Raw genomic sequence first — 21,026 nt, 5'->3', positions numbered from 1 at the left:
TCACCATATGCTGGCTTTCCAGTCAATGTTAAATGAAGACATAGTGACTTTCTCTTAAAAAGTCAGACAAAAAGAGAGCAGTGTTTCAAACAGCAAAGGGAATGTTAGCAACCTTGGTTTAATTCCTTCACCTACTTTGCATTTCCCTTTCAGCAAGCCTCTTAAACCTACTATTGCAAAAATAATTAACTGTAGTCACATGCGAATGTTTACTCACATGTGGAGCCTCCATCCATCCTATAATTTACAGTGTACCTGCACTACAAATGTCACTGTTTATTCCTGTATATTTATGTAACAATTCATACAATGATAATTACAATCCTAATTCTATTTCAGTTAGGAGATCTGTATTATTACTGCACTGATTTGATGAAAAAAGCAAGGAAAATACAACTAACAAAGATTCAATTTGTTAAGCTCTATAAACTGAAATATATTTAGTATCTGTTAAAGGATTTGTTTTCCATTTAAATTTAATTTTTGTATCAAAGTGGGAAGGTGTTGTGGTTCAAGAGTCCATTTCATCTAGCTTCCCAAATCTTGCTTTTCACCTCATTGTTTGTGTGACAATGGGACTAGTCAGGAGATGGATTTGGGTCTTAGTGTCTCTATTGATACCTGTAAAACAAAGGTTGTTAACAGCGTTTCCCAGTATCACAAATATGCAGAGAGAAGAAAAGAACCAATGCCTGTGAAATCTTCAGAGTCAAAAGGAGCTGGACTCAGTAAAAAAATATCAAAGTCAGTGTCATATCTGTAAAACACTTATGCCTGACTATGACAAGGAAATGAGGCACTAAATTAGGTATAAAATAAACTGAAGGCATGTTTATATTGGTAGTGGTCTTTGGTGTGACAATACAGTTGTAAATATCAAACAGTAAAATAATTCCTTTTGTGCAGAAATAAACAAAGGGAGGCAATGCATTTGCCAAATGTTTGGTAGAAAAGGAGATGGGATTTTACTGCTGAAAATGTACTTGAGAAATTAATCATCCTGATAAACCAGGGACAGGCAGATCAGTAAACAGTAAAGTATATAAGGAACTACAAAGTAAGTAAGCATATTTTCTTAAAATAGCTTTCTGGATGTCCAAAAAAAAAAGAGTCACAGTGAGAATCTGAACCTCAAGATAAGAGTATTATCACCTCATACAGCTGTACATTTCTTCTGTGAACAATGTAAACATGAAGAACTCAGGGAAGAGAATCAGGGAAGGAAACATTGTTACCAGTGTGGCAGAATAAAGAATCCATTGAACCAAAAAATTCTTATGAAGCATAAAATAAAAGGGAGTGAGATAACTAACATTTGAACCTTTAAAAGTTTAAAAACGATATATCTAGAAAATCTAAGAGTAAGTGTAAAATAAAAGGCTCAGCAGTCAAAATAGAAATTTTAATAGGTAATATTAACATAACTACATAATTACAATAAGCATTCCAGGAGCCTTTTTTGACATACACTGTAGGGAAATGCCAGAGCCAGTGAGAGAAAGCCCATCCTCTGATGTCCTTTTTCATCTGAGAAGGGATCTAAATTTATAGACCAAAATTCTGGGCCTACTGATCTCTGTGTGATTTTTGTTATTCAATTTGACTGTTTCCAGAGTTTCATCCAACAGGCATATTCCTCTGGGGTAGAGGATTCACTTTAACTACCAGTTTTATATTCATATTTATCAGCGAGATGATGACATCACTCTTTATCTTAAACCATAAGGGGATAGCAAGGATTTGGCTGTAAACCTTTTTTTCAGACATCACTAGAAAGGACTGTCAGGATCATCTCCTCTCTAGGCTGCAGTGAGGTCAGTCTAGCAGCCTGGTTATGATGATGGAGCCAAATGAACCCTCAGAAATAAATATTTCATGCTGTTAGGTCATTCTTTCAAAAAGCCAAGCTGTTTTTTTCTCTTTAGAGCAATAACTAGCACATATGAAATGAGCTAGTCAAGTTTTATAGGGAGAATTAATACAGTTTATTACATCAGTTGGTACATTCTGAGAAACAAACAGAAAATCCATGATGTTCCTGAAACTTTATTTGGAAGAAACAAAGGTTTAAGCACATAAAGAGGCTTTGTAGTTGTTTTCTTTCCTCAGCTTTCTCATTTGGCCCAATAGAAGTTCTCTTGCCCTGCAAACATTCTCTGTCTATAACCTTACATTTTCAAAGCTAGAATAGACCTGTTAAAATGTATGGTATGGATATTGTGTATCCTTTCATATTTAGCTACCACTGTATATGGTTGTCTTCAGGTTGGCAATGGCCTAAACAGTCCCCTGTTTCCTAATATTCCACACCAACGGTGTCCAGAGGTGCGTTTTGGAATTTATGGCTCCTGGTATCATACCATCTAAACTAAAGGTCTAAAGGTCTTATCCCTAATGTTTCACAAGAAAGTGTAAGAAGTGACATAGTGAGTGATTATGGAGTAACCCACAAGGTTTCCCATAAGAACTCACTTTCTGACTCCTGTCAGGTAGAATCTGGATTATATCGTGCTGCCTGAGGATTTATATACCTTCAGACGAATGTCTAACTTTGATTCCTATTGATCTTTTAGACCTTCACATTGCTTTGTCACAATGAGCTCCATATGCAATCTATTCTGTTTGAAAATCACTTCTTTTGATCAGTTTTGAATTTATTGTCTTTCTCTGTCATGTGAGTCTTTCATTCTTGCATTATGAAGTTAGAAACTGGAGCACCTGACAATAATTTTTCTACTCATGGTTTTGTATATGTTTTTCTGAAACTTAATCAATTATTTTTGCTGTCTCTTCCTAAAGAAGTCTTTTAACTACTTTTAATTCCTCTTTCTGAAATATTTTCTGCTTCTGCCTGGTGTCGGCAAGATGAAGATCAGAAATTTTTTCAGTGCTCTAGACAGGTGTTATATGATCACAAAAAGTACAGTTTTTTCTACCTACTTTTTTGACTACAGCCGTATTCAACAAATCTTCCTACTGGGTTTTCCATTAGCGTTTTTTGTTCTTTTCCTGTTTTTTCCCCCCACAACAGATATAGACTACTTGTCACCAAACACATTCGGATTTGTCAGTACTGAATTTTGCCTTCCCTTGTGCTATACCTTCATCCAGCTTTGTTAGTTCTCCTTGAAATCTATCATCTCTGAATAAGTTTCTGCTACTTTAATGTTTTTTTCCTTCACTCTTCACCTGCTTTTCCTACATTATTGCTGAAGGATGACTCACTAGTCACTGTGCTAACATATTATTAACCTTTAACTTTTATTAACCTCTTGGGCCATTTAGTCTTACAATTTCTTTTTCTTGGCTTGTTTTGAATGACAACAAAACTTACTTCTCTCTTACTCCTTTCTGACTTCTTGATTCAGCTAGTAGGGAATCTATAGTCCCTTTAGAGTGTTTTCTATAGAGCTCCCCAGGACCTAGCAAATGTAACATATGCAATCTCTGGAATGACTTGGAGAACACTAACTTTAAGAACCCTTTGAGAAGGAGGTGTTGGGGAATTACACACCGGTAAACCTTGCCTCTGTGCCTGGAATGACCATGGAGCATACCCTCGGTGAATACATTTCCACGCACATTAATTTCTTCTGGTGCAGGATAATTTTCTGGTCTCTCCTTAGTGCCATCCTTGATTTTTTTGTTAGTATTTCTAACACTGATATTGTCTATTCTGTGCACAGAGGTGAAGATACCTCTTTAACATTCCTATCCCTCTAGTTTTAAATCCAAGGTTACATTACCTTCTTTTCAGCTACATAGAACTCCTTGACCCTAAACAGGGTCTGTTTTACAGTCTCCTAGTCTAAAAGTATCACCTTTCCTTCTTAAACCTAGATGTATCATTTTATCATTGACTATATTAATTTTCATTCAAGACATTAAAAGTGAGATCACTTTGCTCTGATATCATCATTATTTTCCACACATTAAATGTTGACATTACCTATAAATTAATCATAATTTAAAAGTTTTCCTTGCAATGGAAATGAAAATTCATTGCAACCAATGAAAAAGCTTAATATTGTTAGACCTGATTTCTGAGATCCTTGTAAGGTGAATTCCTTTGAAACAACCCTTCAGAGAACTGTTAGTTGGTTCTGTATTCACTGAAAAAGTGTTTTATAGCTATTGTATAGCTCCATACATTTTTTTAAAGGAAATCATCATGTCATATTAAATGAAATTTATTTAAAAGACTGTTACAGCTGCTCTTTTGAACTCATCAGTCCTTTGGGGAATGTTAGCCAGAGTGTGAAGCTGACACTGTCTATAGGAATAGAAACAGCACAGTACTTCTTATCAGAGTGATGACATTTTAAAGAACTTTGAAAAAACCCAGTTTAATTCCTTCCTTCCAACTGCTATGATTATGTAAGACTCAGACTGAGAAATCAGTTGTTACAATTATTTAGCAGCATAAATTGAGACTCAGGCTCTGTGAGGACTATCCAACCACTCCTTTTGGGAGTGTCCTTTGGTCCTGACCCCTCTCTGTTCATATTGGGGATCTGACAGAAGCATACTGTTGCTTCCTTCTGGAATGGGCAGCTGGGTTTTCCTCCCATAACAAACGTGACAGGACAGTGGTAGGAGAGAGAGTGCAATCTGAAGTCTCATTTGACATAGAATCAGGCTTACTGGGGACTTACTGTATATCAGCATAGAAGAATGGAAAGTTTTCTGAAATTAATATCAGGCAAAAGAAGACATGAATTCTTCTACCTAAATATGTGGCTGATTCAGAAGGAAAAGCAGGCTGTGGCAGGAAGTGCAGAAATAAAGAATGGAAATGTGTTACCAGATAAACAGCCTGAAGGCAGAACACCTTTAAGGAAGAACTACTGAAGTTCCTATTCAAAAATCTTGAGAAAGTTATGCCAACTTTAAATAAAAAGGTACTTGAAAAGTATAAACAAGGTAAAGAAAGGCCTGTTCATAACAGAGAGAGATCTTTTTTCAAAGGAACCAAAAGGAATGGAAGCATGACTTGTTTTTTTAAAAGAAAGAAAAAGAAAAAAAGATGCAGCAAAATTTTTTTTGAACATTTTTTAAACCAGCTACAACGAACAATTACAAGTGAGTTCTAATTAATAACATATGTAGATAGAGTTTTAAACAAACTGTTACTTTGAAGACATTCTTACCTCTATGCTAATAGTTTAGTTAAATAAATGATCAAATATAAGGGTATGAAGTTCTGAACATTTATCAAAATGTTTCAAATCAATGCTAGGTAAACTATTAATGACCAAAGTCACAGGAGCAAGCTATTTTTAACCAAAAGGAATTCTTAATGTTCTTTATCATCACAAATTAAAGCACCTAATTCTAGGTGAAATTATGCAAATCATGTTGTCTAAAAAGGTTGTTAGCAGTGCAGGTTTTCTCCCATGACTCCAGGATAGAAAAGCGACATCACTCTTTTCCACTAAGAAGTTAAAGGCTTAGATAAATGTGGCCTCCACAGCATGTGCCCTGCTCTCTGATTACTATATAAACTTTATCCATGTCCATGACAAGAGCTGTAACTGGACAGTTTTCAAGGCATTTTAGGACTCACAACTCAAGTGCAGTGCCTGTGCTGATAAGATGAGCGTGAGGGTGTCTGGCAGCAGGGATTTGGGGTGATCAGAATCTGTCTCCATGGGAGACACAAGCTTGTGGGGTATGCTGCGAGCTTGCTAGGCTGATCAGCTCATATATGATGAGATCCCAGGGAAACCACCCCCATTTACATCCTGGGAATCCGTCCCAAAGCTACTCTCCTCTTACCTCCAAGCTGTACCTGTCACATGCATCTCATCCAGTTTTGGTATACAACCCAAAGAATAAGAGTGCTGACTCCAAGCACGTGCAAGTACTTGTCTGCCTGTATTTGTTTCATTGCCTACCACATCAGAAAGCATAATGCCCCACAGTGAGTGCCAGCAAGATTATGCTCCCAAACCCCACTGCTTTGCCTTCGACTTCGTGTCTCAGTAATGAGCAGTTCCACAGTGGCCATAAAGTATTATACGTTGATAACAGAAGAACAAGTATCATTGACTTTCCTACTTACAGTATTTGTCATAATCCTCAAATCATACTTTTCCACAAATAAATAAAACCCAGTACTAGATAATTTCAGGCTTTTATGCCAGAAGTTCATGAAAAGCTATAACTCTTTTACCACTTATTTCTTTTTTTTCCCCTGAGTTCTTTTTTTTTGTTTTCTGTTTTTGATATTTAGAGGGATAAAGTGTTAATATTAAACACTAACATGGATGTTATTTAAATTTTAATGTGTTCTGTTAAGTGGAGACAGGTGGAAATGCATCACTGAATAAAGAGAATTTATTTGAAGTACTATAAGCCCAAATTGAACACACAACACCCCATTGCACCAGTTGTAAATAAAAAATACAGAAAGTATAAAAAGAAGTAGAGATGTGCAAAGATCTGCTAGATTGGGCATTTTTGGAAATACAGAAGACAACTGGAAAAGATTTCAGTGGTGCACCTATCATCTGTGAAAGTAACAGATGACAATGGAAAGTAAGATAATAAAAGGTAGATTTATTTCTGACAGTAGCAAGTTCTGCTGCACTTTTACTGAAGTTAATAGTTTCCAGTTAATCCAGACACAGTAATTTAACTGCACAACTGCATCACAGGGGTTTGAGTGCTGTATTTGACATAGAAACCTAAGATATTTTTAACTTTGAGCTATAAAAAGAAAGTGCAAATATAGAAAACCTGTGACTGAACTAAGTCTGAACTGCATCAGCTTTGCAATTCAGAGCGGCTGCAAGTCCTGGTCTGTAACTGGCAAAAACAACATCTACTGCTGGAAGACTCAGGACAAACCTTAGACAAGACAGTTAAATTTGCCGTGTCATGTAGTCATTCCATGTATATCAAAGTTTTCAAGAGTTGACGGTACACTGACGTTATAGATAGACTTGATTTAATTTTTTTGGTTACATACAGCCCAACTGGAATTACATAAGTACAAAGGAATGATTTCTTCAGGGAGAAAAATTTAGATGGCACACATGGGGGTTAACATTTTCATAGATTTAGATGCCCTTGAAAGGCCAATGAAGACAGTATTGCAGATATATTTGTGCACATCCAACACCTTTGTTGGAAAATGTTAAGTTGTATTTGATAACCAAGAAGTCTCTCTAGAAAATATAGCACTTGTGTCATTATAAAGGCTTATAGAGATGATGCCCCGATACAGAAAAAAAAAAAGCATGACTTAATGTGATAATAGGGTATAGGTAACTTTGGAAAGAACCGGACTTACTGGTCTGGAGCTAAGAACTGTTTACTGACATGCAAAACTTTTCCTTTCATCAAACTGTAGCAATCTAGAAGCTAGTCATTCCCTAGTTTTTTCTTCCTGTTGTCCTAGAGGGACATTGCCATGCTTTTATAATTTTCTGTTATGACTGGGAGATAAATGAACTATATATTAAGTGTGAGATAACAAAAAGTTATTAGTGTCACAATTCAGTGTCAACCTATCTGCTCTGGTAAAAAAAAAAAAAGAAAGGTGTACAGAGATTTGTGGAAACAAGTAGTTCTTTTGGTGAACGTGTGTCTAATTTAGTTGCTGAAAGAAGGACCTGAACATGACACTCATGCAAGACTGCCCACTGAAAAAGGGCTGCTCACTGTAAAGCACTTTAGGAAGCTGAGAAGTGAAATAAACAGTTGCCCATGTCTTGTGGTATTATGACAGTAAGCACAAGCCTAAGTTGTCCCTCAGTGCCTCAAGAAAGTTTCCCATACTCCCACCAAACTAAAATAATACCTTCACCTATAAGCATCTTGCAGTGCTATACCTTTATCTTTCTGTCCAGACTGCAGTGTCCTTCATTTCCTTTCAGATGTAAAGATTATATGATATTTTAGCACCCATCTTTTTCTATCTTGTCTTTTCAGGAATAGATATCTTGTTTTCATTAACGGGCTACATCTTAGAAGATTTTCACAAAAACCAAAGCAAGGTGTAAATCCTTAAGAATAGCAAAACCAGAAACATTCCTAAGCAGAATAGGTTTGGTAAGCACTACAGGGATATAGGAAAAATTGATGGTATACATTAGAATAAGGACTCTTCAAACTATGCAAATAAGGGAATTAATTGATCATTCTGAGTGAATTCATTCAACTTTCTAAGGTATATTTTTGCAACACATCCATTCAATGAGAGGATCTTGAAAAACTACACAAAACTGGTAACTTCAAGAGTTATTCTTATTTTACACCTGGGGAAACTGAGGCAGTGCCAAGATAGGACTTTATCCAAAGTTACACAATAAAGCAGTGGAGACAATTGTAAGAAAAGCCAGTACTATGCCCTCCCTCACTTTGACCATCTCAGGAAAGCTTTCATCTGTCTCAGAATGTTCCATTATTATCCAGATTTAATAGAAGGGTCTCATACATAGTGGTAAACCCCATAAATCTATGTCCAATTTTTTCCACATTTTGTAGCAATGCTTATCTGGAAAATAGTTGTCAGTACACAAAACACTCAGCACTGGAGCAGCTGTGGTGTTAACAATTGTTGTTCAACAGAAAGTAAGGTTTTAAAAGACATTTGTTATCTAGTTCTTCCTGACATATTACAGCACTGCACATACAATTTCATAAAATTCCATTGTAGCTCAGAGGGCACATGCTAATATTTATTATAGCTATTAGGCTTCATAGTTTTGAGAAATGCAAGAATCGAGCTATTGATCTGTGGTACTAAAATAACTGAGTTACTATAAGAGCTACCTGTTGTTTTTCTTGTGATGATAGAAGTCCAATAAGAGTGGAAAATACTTAATCCCTAGTTGTCAAGAAGTTTAGCTAATTATTGTGTTATTAAATAGTGACTCAGCCAGAAGGGTTCATTTGTTTCTTCTTTCTCAAAGAATTTGAGAGGTTATGCAATGAGAAAGTGAAAGCTGAAACTTTCTTCTCAGCACCCTGCTCTTTGTCACTGACATTTCCCAACACAGGGGAGAGATGTATTTCCTTCAAGGATAGGAAGGAAGGAACACTTAAGCTGTGAATGAATACAAGAAAAGCAGGAAACCAACCATGGCTGTCAACACACAATTTATAGAGCTGTAACACTGCTGTGGTAATACCAGGCAGAGACACAATAACCTGTAAAAATTATTCCTGCAGACCTGAGCTCAGAAATGAAGCAGTTAGCTGTGTTAGTACCTAGTATTTGTTCCAAAGGTCTGGTGTTTGAAGAATAAAGCCTATTTCCTTCCCAGGTTGCTTCCTGCAATGTTAGCTCCTACACTCCAAAATGGTTATGAGCGAGGTACAAAGAAGCTGCCAGTAGCTTGTGAGGGGAAGTCTTATGTCTTTCTACACTTGCCTATTTCCAACATAAATAAACAGACAAATAATAATTTGCCAACAGCTTCCCTCCTGCAGTAGGGGAATGTTTCATATTTTGTAGGAATAATTAACAGGCTTTTTTGTTATTTTCTATCACCATATGCTTCTTTTCTGCTCTGTATTTGCAATTCCTCACTCCAGCTCCCAGTTTTGCAGCACTGGGAGTTGTACAGCAGACTGGTTGCAGAAGGTAGGTAGGGTAAGGGGAAGGTGGCAAAGGGGGACTTATGCACTTACTCCTTGACACTGGAAGGAGAATTGAGAGCTGCAGAAGGTTTGCTGTTGTAGCTAGCAATGAAGTAAAAAGCCATTTACTTTTAACTGGGGACTAGCTCAACAAAAGAGCCAAACTAATTTTGTTTTAATTATTTATTGTGTTCCAATTCTCATTACTGTTTCTGTTTTAATTGCATTTTTAATTAACTGCATTGATTGTAGTGGACTGTACACTTCCCTCATGTAATGTTGCTGACTGGTTTACCATCCATTTTGGTTTACTACAACATCAAAAAAAGAAACAAGAGGAAACCTCAAAACACTGAAAAGTGGAGAAGGTGGGCATACCAAAGCAAATTAAGGGTCTTTTCACATTTTACTGCTTAATATGGGCTACCATGAAGACAATTTTGGCAGTTTTTTGTTACCGATTTGTTACTCCATGTAAAATCCTTATGAGTGAGTGACTCTGGCTTTGCATGTTTTGCAGTACGGTGATTCTGTTTCCTCCTCACGATAACCTCTTGTGTGTCAAGCAATATTTTATCTTCTGTTGCTGCTGGAGCAGCATGAGGCAAGTGTCTGGCACAACACTGCCACCCCCCACGCTGCGTTTCCCCGTGCCTCATTGCGGGGGGCCAGGGACTCCCTGGGGCCCAGCAGCTGCAGGGCTCCCCTGGGGGCCATCAGGGCAGGGCCTGGCAGCCAGGGCCTGTCCCACCACCCCAGGCAGCAACAGAGCACTGGGGGGCACTGGGGGCAGCCCCATCCCCAGGCATGGGGCACCTCCCCGGGGGACAGGGCCAGGCTGGGCCACGAGCCTGCGGGCGGGCCGGGGCCGGTGGGGGCCCGTGGCCAGGCAGGTCTGTGGGAAGCTGGGACCAGCCCCGCTGCAGCATTGCTGGGGCAGGGGCTGACAGCCCCAGAGGGCTGACATGGGGTCCTGGGCGGCGGGCAGAGAGAGGGCCGCCTCAGGAAGTCAGGAGCATGAAGGCCTACTGGTGCCCTCCGGCCCCTTGATTATTCATCAGCAGCTCTTGCTGTTTTGTTTCATCCTGCTGGTTTACAGGCAGTCCTGCTTTTCTTGTTGCAAGACTATGATTCAGCCTAGAGTCTCCAGAAATAGGACATGTCTGGTACTTTCTGTGAGCTCACAGCACAGTGCAACATAGCAAGCAGTGTGAAGGTCTGGCTGACTGCTGTAGAAATAAGTGGTTGTGAACCAGTTTTTGAATCTTCAATAGCTGCTCATTTTAACCATGTTCACACAGCAGGCTTTTGTTACTACAGATATCTAGGGAATAGCTGTTCTTTGGGGGAAATGTCTCTCTATTTTCAAGAGTACAGGTGTTCCTGTATGATCAGGCCTAGTATTTATTTCTCATTCTCTTTTGTTAAAAAAGCTCTCACTATGCAAGCAGGAAGCAGGAGGCAGAGACTGCCTTATCACTGATCATTCTTGCTCAACTAACACCAAATATTAATGCAAACAGCTCCTAAGCTCAACAGATACAGATGTGCATTTGAATAATTTTAGTTTGTCTTTGCAGGTATTGAATTTACTGTCAGAAATTGAGAACTGTTGGCCAAGAGCGTCATAACAGAAGGCTTTGCAGACCACAGTCTATGAGCTAGCTGTTCAGCAAGAAGTACTCCAGTGCTGTTGTATCCAGCTCACTTGACTTGTTTTCAACATTAAGCTCTGAACAAGTTCTGGAATATTCTTTTGGTAGTGAAAAAGGAAACCAATTTAATTGTAGATCCAGTGGTGATTTGAGAGTTGGGAGACACAGTGGGATGTTTAAACTACTTCTGTCTATTCTAGTTACTGAATAAGTTTTCTATGACACATTAAAAAAAGACTTGAAGGCTTTTCCACCAAGGCTGATTTTCAAAAATGGGAAAGCTTCCTTTAAACTCCCAGGAGTGACTGCTTATTCTTGGGAAGTCAGCATTTTGGAAATTTCACAAGAATCCTCTCAAGAGTATTACACAGCAGTATAAATGCACTACTGTAGTTTCCAAATCAGACAAAGGAGCAGAATTGCATGTTTTATTGACTCTCTGTAGATAGATAGCAATGGTATCTCAAAGCAAATGCATGTGCTTGCTAATACTAAATAATATTGGTCCCCCTTGAGACCTCAGTCACAACTGAATATTGTGAACTACCCTCTTGGTAAGATCTTCCAATCAGTTTTGCACCTACCTTTTAATATTTTACCCCATATTTTTCTGGCTTGCTTATGAGAATGTCATGGGAGACTGTTTTAAAGCCAAGATTTATGGCATTTGCTGCTTCTTTCTTATCCCCAAGATGTGTTTTCCTGTCATCTAAAATTCCTGGCACTGAAGAGTTTCATCTGAGAAAGTCAAATTTAAGCCCCTTTGCAAAGAGGAATTCATTGAAACAAATGTCTGAGCTAGTCTGTGAAAATGCCATTTTCTAGAGTGCTATGAAAAAATACGTATTTTATAAATTTAAAATAGCTTCCCGAATGGTGTCCTGATTCTCCTTATCAGACCTGAGGTCAAAGTCAGCATTTTCTGATATTCTGAGACATGAATCATGATTTTGGGGCAGGTAGAATTCATTTCTGAGGCCCACATTTAGTATAAAACCCTCCAATCCATCCTGTAACTCATGAAAGTTTCTGCTCTTGAAATTTGTCGGTCTCAAAGTTTCAATGTTACAGTTTCTAATGTGAGACTAAAACCACCGGAGCACCAAGCCTACAGAGAAAACAGAGTATTTCAAGTGCAGCTTTGGAAAGTAATGTAATACCGAGTCCCTCTTTTCTGTCCCCAAAATGCATGCTGTGATAGGTTCATATTAAGAAGTGAACTTATGTTTTACCCAGGTTAGATGTTGGAAAACGGTGAGGAGGAGAGCAAGGTTACATCATGTTTCTATTAATTGCATGCAGTACGTCAGTGGGCAGAATTTTAATAGAACCAAAAACCTTAGAATTAGTGGGGCAAAAATATCAGTCACTCACAAGTGAAAAATAAATCTGAACAACCTCTGGCTCTGGGCAGTGCCTTGCACTTGAATGTTAGCTTGGTAGAGTGCAGAGATTTTCACTACGTTGACCAGACAAAATGGTAGTGTTAATTATTGCGTGCAGATATCTGTGGGAGAGAGTCACTGCATGCTGAGGTCCCCTGCTTCTGTGATATACCAAAGCCATGTTATGTCAGGGCAAAAAAAAAAAAAAAAAAAAACAAACCAAAACATTTTGTAAACATGACAAACACAGACTGAAGAAAGAAATGAAAAATAGGTTGAAACTCCTTTAAAATCTTTTTTCATAAATTACACAGAAAGGCTTTTAGACCAAACCTGGGCCAGAGAAGGAAGATCTATTGGTCTTTTCTACTTCTTGCTCTTTTGCCTTTCTTTGTCTGTCTGCATTTTTCAGGTATCTCTGCTGATGGTGATTGCTATAAGCCTGTTGTAGCTTCCATTACTCTGAAAGTACCATTTCTTTCTAAAGGCATCCAGAGATAGAGAGTGCAATTGAGAAGTGATTTTCAAACTCAAAGGAAGGGGAAAAGTCATGTTAACAAAAATCACTGGAAAAGGAACACTAAACATTTTTGATTGCCAATGTTGCTTTCCTGTGGCTGGTGCCAAGAGATATCGAAATCAATGTGAACTGCATGTGCTCAGCATTTTGCTCTGGCTGAGTAGCTGCCCCTCCGAAGGCAAATAGTAGATTTTGCCATAAAATATTTTTGTGTCCTGTTTGGAGCCCTGAATCCTGTGCAGAAATTCACCATTATAATAACATCTGTTCCTTTATCCAAACATCTCCTTCCTGACTCACTTGCTGCTCCCCTTCTTTTCTAAAAATGTAGAGGGGGCAGGGAGTGGGGACAACACAAATACAAACCCTAACTTCAAAAACTGCAGCTTCTATTGTGGGATACTTAATTTAGTTGAAAACACATTATTTTTATTGCCAAGCAGCTCAGACTGTCTTTATTTTATACTGTCTTGAATAAATAGCTTACTCTTTTGAGTACTGGCTTATAGATATCTATCCTCTGTAAAGAAGATTTTGATCTAATTTGTATTTGATGAGCTGAGAAGCTGTAAATGACCATATGCGTCACCTTGGGAACATTGTAGCTTTATGCACTGTGTTCGACTAGACGAAGGATCCATTAGTGACCCAACGGAGGTGTTTTAGAGCAGGCAAGGAGAACTCTAAACACCATCTGCTCATACTGTTGCTTCTGAAACGATGTCACATCTGCTGCTCTAAAAACATTATGCTGATCTCTCCTACAGTACATGGCTGCTGCACTCCTCTTAGCAGTGGAAAAAGGAGTCAATGCCACAATATTTGGACAAGAGGTGTTAAGTTAACTATAGATTAAACTGCACATGGCCTCCTTGGCTTCCTGTATCTTGTGACTGTACCATAAATGTCACAAACAAAATGAAAGAGAGGATCCCGCACTCTATATTTAACTGATGAAGCTGGGTAAATACTTGGACTGTTAATCTTTGCCGAGCTCCATCTTGCCCTGTCTTGGCTGCTGCTGGTATGACTAGTACTACTATGTGCTTCAAACCTAACATGGCTAAGTCTTCTCAGAGATTGAAGAGATATTTCAGATAGCTTGATCAGTGAAAAATGAGGCTTGTCTTCGATTTCAGATATATTGAGGTCAGAAAGCAGTACCATTTCTTTTGGCCATCAGATTTTATAGTTTAGAGTGTTTGGCTGGCTAACACCTATGAGGTGTTATAAAGTTAATTTACCTACCCCGGAAGATCCAAGTGTATGCATCTGCATACATTTGCAATACTACTCATTACTACTGCAGCTGGAGTGATAATTTCATAGTAGTGGTATATAGAATTAGAAAATCAGTCAGTGTTGGTATCAGAAGTACAGAGTTTATAATGATGCAATAAGAAATCCTTTGAAGTACTGAGGAGCTGCAGCCCTAGTTGACTAAAGATGTGATACTTGGCTTTCCACACTCAATTCAATAGTTTTGAGCTGTGATTCTTATACAGTATTACCAGACACAGAGGCTGTTTTCAGGGATCTGCAGATGAAGAGAAAATAACAGAGTGAAGTTGTTATGGTTTATATTAATAGCAGCTCAGTGGCTATGCTCACTTTGTATGATAATGAGTTTAAAGCTAGTGACTCTGAAAATTGCTGTATTTGTCTGATGTCTCTGAATGGTGAAAAGTGACCGATATTTTCTCTCAGTCAAGTTTTTGGTAAAGGAACTAAGCTGTATATTTTAATACCTATTTTGACAAAATATTGTTAGACTACTGACAGCCTGATGCTCACCTCCAATTTGCAAGGCAAAGGGGAGTAAACATCTAAAGCACTGTCATGCAGGATAGGATGGCAAGAGAGAGACCAGGATGCCAGGAAAGGTGGCCATGTGGTATTTTCCTTTGTCATATGAGACAATATGAGGCTTTATTGATATGATATGTCATGTGCTAAAGAATTGAAGCATCTAATATAGTTCTCTTTCCTACCTTCCTCTGGTAACCTTGAGTTAGCAGAGCTGTGGATCAGAGATTCATTATTTCTGCTACTGAGTGTAGTTCTTCATTGTTCTGCCTACTTGAAAAAGCAGGAACAGACCAGAAAATAGGACACTGGAAATTTGCTCAGGCCTGTGTTCTGCTGCTGGCTTGATCACTGCCCTGGGAAAATCACATTATCTGTCTGTGCTTCTGGTGCCACCTCTTGCTATTTGTCTTTTAGCATATTGCATGCATGAGTCAGTGAAATAATAGATACTTTCCATTATAATATATTTGAACCCAAATCTTACTTGTAAACATCACTGTACTGTAAATGGAAATGAAAGATTTGGTATTCATCCAAGAACAAAGCAATTGCCTTTTTTTACAGTGTGGTAGTAGGCTGGAAGGGCTGAAAGAGGATTGAAAGCCTATTTGTATATAAGAGCTTTGGCCTAGAGGAACAAATATCACCATCTTGTCTGGTCTTTCAGTGAGATTGTTAGAACTCAGGTGCCCTAGAAACTGAGATTTTTAGAAATGGAAGATTAGTTGCATTTTCTACTGCTATAGCATTCTACCAGAACCTTTGCAGGACTTACTCTTTGCACTCTTACTCTGCCTCAGGTTCCTTCATGCCTGGGAAGTTCAGGTGTGTGAGGCTATAATTTCTAAAGATACCTCTGCACCTTCAGAGAGCCATCCCCCATGCTAAGGCATTCTTCTTCCAAGAGATCCTATAATGAATAGCAGGAATCTGCATGCATAACATGTAGCAGAGTGAGCAGAAATTAGTATCACTTTCCTTGTTTGTGTTAATGTCTTTGACACTTTACTTCAGAAAGCTACCTATAGGGTTCCTTAAGAATTAAACAGCCTACCTGGATAAGATATATATACATCATCAGGATTCGAATCTTAGTACCCTATATAAATATCTACACTGGCCATATTTCTTCTTTACAGTAATCATTTTAATATTAATTTATTGTGGGAGGAATGAAAAAGGGTGTTATTTTAGCTTGTGCTTCACTCATCTGCATTTTATAAGGATGCAAGTTCTTGTAACAGGCATTTGTCCACTTCCGTCTTGAGGGCCATAGAAATGAAATACATTAGTGTATATGTTGATTGAAATCAGAGTACGAATGTATACTTTGTTTTCAGGTAGATTTTCTAAGGCTACAGAAGGGAATTGAATTGCTTATATGGAGCCAAAGTTTGGCCCTTTAGATTAAATCACACAGAGGGCAGCATAACTGCATCAGTGACTTTCCAGGAACCTTGTCCTAACAAGTGGCTGTAGCATCAACCTGAGCTGGGTGATGAGACTAGTGCAATTCATCTGAGAGATGAAGGACAGATGGATGTGTGAGACAAGCAGGGATGCAGTTAGCTTGGTAGTTGTAGTATGTCAAATACAGAAAAAACACTGAAGCTGGTGCCAAACCAAGCTGAGAAGCCCACCTAATGTGTTGCCATGCAGACACATCACTCTGGGTTCAGAGTCTGTGTTCATGCAATGATGCTGTCTAGGTGACAAGCAATTGTTGCCGGTTCTACCTTCATTGGTGCAGTTTGCATGGATGCAAATAAATTATTCTTAGACATGGCTCCGTAAGCATGGTTATGGAGCAAGGCCATATTTCTACCCTCTCACCACCTGCCTGATTCAGGCATATTTTATAGCATCTGAAGTCTTCACTTCCAAAATGTTTTGGAGAAGTGCCATTATCCCAACCCAAGCTTGTTTTTAAAGACATCCTCTGCACCAAATGGGATGACTGTATTTGTAGCAACTCAGAGGGGATATTGCAACTTAGTAAGTCATTTGTATTGATGAGTCTTGACCTTGCTTATTTGGTGTGGTGAGCAAATGTCATGGCCTTAGGTGACAAGTGCATAATTCCTTAGGATATGTATGCATATAGTTGCAATGATGAGGTCAATAATTAAGTACTTCTAAGACCTCTTGCACACAGAATGTGTACTACTGATAGTTCCTCATAAGATGGAAAGATACAGCTCTTCTAAGAAGAAACAAGACTGTGATTGGGAAAAATCAATGTCTAATATTGTGCTATGTGGTCCTTTGTGCAGGCAAAAGTAGATATGTAAAGACAAGATCTAGTTGGAAAGTTGATCCTCATTCATGTATGACTAAAATTAACTGAAATGTAATACTGAGGTCGATTCAAATCTTAAGGTGCTGCAGACTTACTCAGGTCTGAAGTCAGTTTCCTGGATGATTATTTAAGAACTAAGCTTTTCCCCATAGTATCTCCCTGGAACAATATCAGTGGTATGAAAAGCCTTCCTGAAGGCAGTAGTTACTTGGAATAACTGTATTTTAAGATAAAATGTGTATTGAAAGACACAGTCTCCTCTCATGTCTGACTTTCTTTGAAACATACCCTGGATCTGAGGAAAATACATTTTGTTTGGACCCATACACGTTTCTCTCTGTTGAGCTGTTCTTTGACAGATTCTGACAAGCATGTCTTCCCAGTTCTGAGAAACCTTGCACTGTGTACCACTCTTTCACTCTTTTCAGACCTTTTCTGCATTTTTCAGCCTACTGAACTAGTTATTTCATTTCAGCCTGGAAGTATAATGTAGTCTTGAGTTGTGCACCCTTCTCTACATTGGTGTGGATTCAGAGGCTTGCTTTCATATTGTTAAATCATTTTGCTTTCCTGCTTATTTATCCAGTGACTCCAAATTTGGATCAAAACATAGAAATGGGAAATAATTTAATCCTCTTGGCCAGGTTACTAAAATATTTAAACCACAGCAATGTCATGTCCTCGTATTTTGTAATTGCTTGCTACTTATCAGAATTCCCTTTAACTTCAATCACTAAATGGAGCATCCATTTTGATCCTGCTAGCTGTCTGGAAATTCCTCTGCATAGATCTACAGTGAATGTGGTTTCTTTGTGAGATTTCATTTCAGTGGCAGCTATTTGCAAACTGATAAATACTTGCTGCAGAAATGTCCCTGAACATTTTGACCAGTTCTCAGAAGTCTGAAAGTTGAAAATCACTTTAGTGGGTGTGGATCCAAAACAGGCACATCAAATGTAGTGCAGACACAGTTGTGGACACCTTAGGGGTCTTCAGAAAACATAACAGGCAGAGGCAGTGTCACAGCATTCATCTTCTAAGTCTTTTTTTTTTTTTTTTATGAGGTGCAGCTCAAACTTTCAAGCATGTTCTTTCATGCTCTTCAGGATGTGTGTTGTTATACCACTGCTATCCTGGTTTTATATTTAAGTCAATGTAACTGGATCCATTTCTTTTTCTTGAAGATTATCTTCTGCATATGAATAATAACTTGGCAACTAAAACATGAAACAGTTTTAGGCAATGTTCTATATGCGTATTCAAATGAACATTACATAACCAAGTACTTTTAAAATATCTTTACAATAACGGCACCCAAGACTGTCTGTACAGTTATCCTCTTGCTTCTTACTAAGCATGCTTCAGGTTAGGACTTGCACTAAATAAATTGAACTGAAGTCAAAGTTTTTGCATGTAGGAGACAAGAATCTGTAGATATGGTTGAATGTGTTTTGCTTTTGTTTTTTGCCCTGCTACTCCTTTCTTTTCTCGTGTTAAGCTCTGCAGTCTGAGGCATTGTTTGTTGAGGTAAAATGCTTGGTAACTACTGTGTTTAATTTAAAATACTAGATTTAGTAGTGCTGATGCTTAAATTGGAGTAGAATGATGCCTACATTAACTGAGTGGAATTACAGAGCATTCGGGAGTGTTTAGTCAGTTAGTACTTGATCGGTTGGACATTCCAATCTGTACAGTATGAGCAAGTCCACTGGAATAGATGCTCTGACAGATGGTTAATTGATATGTGAAAAAAGCTTATCTTGCCATGGGCTCAGGCTGGAGCCTCCTGACCCCTTTGCAGGACAGCTCGCATTGTGGAGTTGTGACATCACACAGTGGGCAAATTCTCTCTGTGTTTCATTATCTTTCACCTCTTCTCTTCTCCCTCTGGACATCTTTGATAGGTGATAATGAAAACATCCAAGGACATCCTATAAAATCCTAAACTTGGGTTGCTGAAGATTACATGAAATTCTTAAGTCTGGGATGTTCTCCCACTTGCTACAGTCTTCTGTGAAAACAGACAACCTTTTGTTTCTTTGTTTTTTAAATTTGAATAGTCTTTTTAAAGAATAATGAAGCTGTAGCAGCTCCTATTTTAGCAACATCTGTGTACATGTGTATAGTCTTAAGCAACAGTTCCTGGACCTTTATTGTTTTTGCAGGATTACAACTACTATTTTAGTGACATAATAGCATAATGTACAAGGTTTGGCAGCTCAGGATTTCTGACAGTGCCATGCAAGAAAGGAACGATTTCCCTTTGCTCTCCTCCATAGGCGTAAATACCTCTTCCTCAACCAAACAAAGAATCTCATAATAAAAAAATTAAAACCATAAATATTTTGGACCAGACCATAGAAGAAAGCTTCAGCCTTTTTTTCTTTCTTTTTCAGTTCTTATTTTTTTTTTTCAGAGTAATCAGGAAAAAAAATATCAATCTAAATGTATTAGCTCCAAACACACAAACTTTAGCAATGTTTTCAGGATGTCAGAGCTCTTTCTAGTAATTAAACACACTAACTGAGCATGCCTGGGTATTGTAGAGATACCTGAGCAAGTTCTAAGCTAGTGAGCTTGACTACCTGAGTAGTCTGCCACAGTACTCTCCTCACCTTTTTCTGAAGATGCCTTGACTGCTCATATTGAGCTGACGTGGTTATATATATGTTTCACTGCAGTGCAGGAATACCTTTCTTGTTTGATCTCATTAAGTCTTCCTTTAAGACACCAAAGTAAAAGGACTAGGGAGTTGTATGCTGTCTTTCTTTTCTTCCATAACTCCTAGAGCGTTTTTTCAGCTACTTAAAATAAACCCTCTATGTTTGTTCCACCCTGGAAAAAAGTTTCTGTACATGATAAGAGCCCACCCAGGAAGACAGAAACACTTCTCAGATAGTCACGTTAATGCACAAGTACTTGTCACATACCACCCAAAGAAGTGATTTGAGAGAGAGCTCACCATGCTTGTACTTCTAGGCAGAGATGCAGATTTTGTGGCTGGCATTTCTTTGCTTTGAGAAATCGTAATTTCTACAGGCAAGCCAGATCTTGTTCTGCATGAGGCATCATTATCAAGTGACCTGAGAGCGGGACTTGTATCCAGGGATAACGATTTCTCTAATTTGCGTGTTTGTGTTCCAGCCACAGTGTCGTCACTTCTCAGTCTCTCTAAGTCTGCTTCTTCGTGGGTTTTCCCATCTAGAATGTTCTCTTTCCAGCTTTCAGGAGACTTACTCTTAATATGCAAATCATCTAGGCTTCTCACACTGGACGGAAAAGTATTTTTCAGTTTAGCAGCTTTGTATGCCCTCAGGCTCATGGGATCAAGCACTCTGAAAGAAACTTCATTAATAAATTGAGAGAATTTGAGTTTAGCTTCTAATTTTTCTTCTACAACAGACAATGAACTTGATGATCCTTGACTCACCAAGCTCAAATCAGATGCAGAGGAACTGCTCTTCTTGTGAGTCGTCTTCTGCCTCTGGAGCTTTTGGCTTGCGTTTCCCACTTCTGCTGGATATAGAGAAAAGTGTTCCAGTCTGTGGATTTTTTCACCCCCTTTCTGGCAGTGCTTTGATCGATGGGATCGATAACCTTCATCCTTGTTTTTGCTTTTAACAAAGTTTTTAGTTTCTGACCTTGCACTACACTGTAACTCAAAGCTGTCCTCACTGGAACTGCAGCATTTTGAGTAACTGTTCATTGTCAAATCTCCAGAGAGTTTCCTCTCCTCATCAGTTCCTACTTCTGGTACACATGCAGTG

The 21,026-nt window shown here is 38.4% G+C and overlaps 1 protein-coding gene across 1 annotated transcript in view; it reads right to left on the bottom strand.

Moving 5' to 3' along the window:
* BEGAIN (brain enriched guanylate kinase associated) overlaps positions 1-20,259 on the bottom strand; it is a 152,905-nt gene extending 132,646 nt beyond the window's left edge. Inside the window, exon 1 of the mRNA XM_032981709.2 lies at positions 20,222-20,259. Coding sequence (XP_032837600.1) covers positions 20,222-20,224 — 3 coding nt within the window. The 5' untranslated portion in view covers positions 20,225-20,259. The remainder of the gene's footprint in view (positions 1-20,221) is intronic.
* Between the last annotated feature and the right edge of the window lie 767 nt (positions 20,260-21,026).

This window comes from Tyto alba, unplaced genomic scaffold, assembly GCF_018691265.1.
Source record: "Tyto alba isolate M040663 unplaced genomic scaffold, T.alba_DEE_v4.0 Super-Scaffold_29, whole genome shotgun sequence".
Classification (NCBI taxonomy): Eukaryota; Metazoa; Chordata; class Aves; order Strigiformes; family Tytonidae; genus Tyto; species Tyto alba.
The sequence above is the reverse complement of the archived record's forward strand: the minus strand, read 5'-3'. Positions and strand labels throughout refer to the sequence as shown.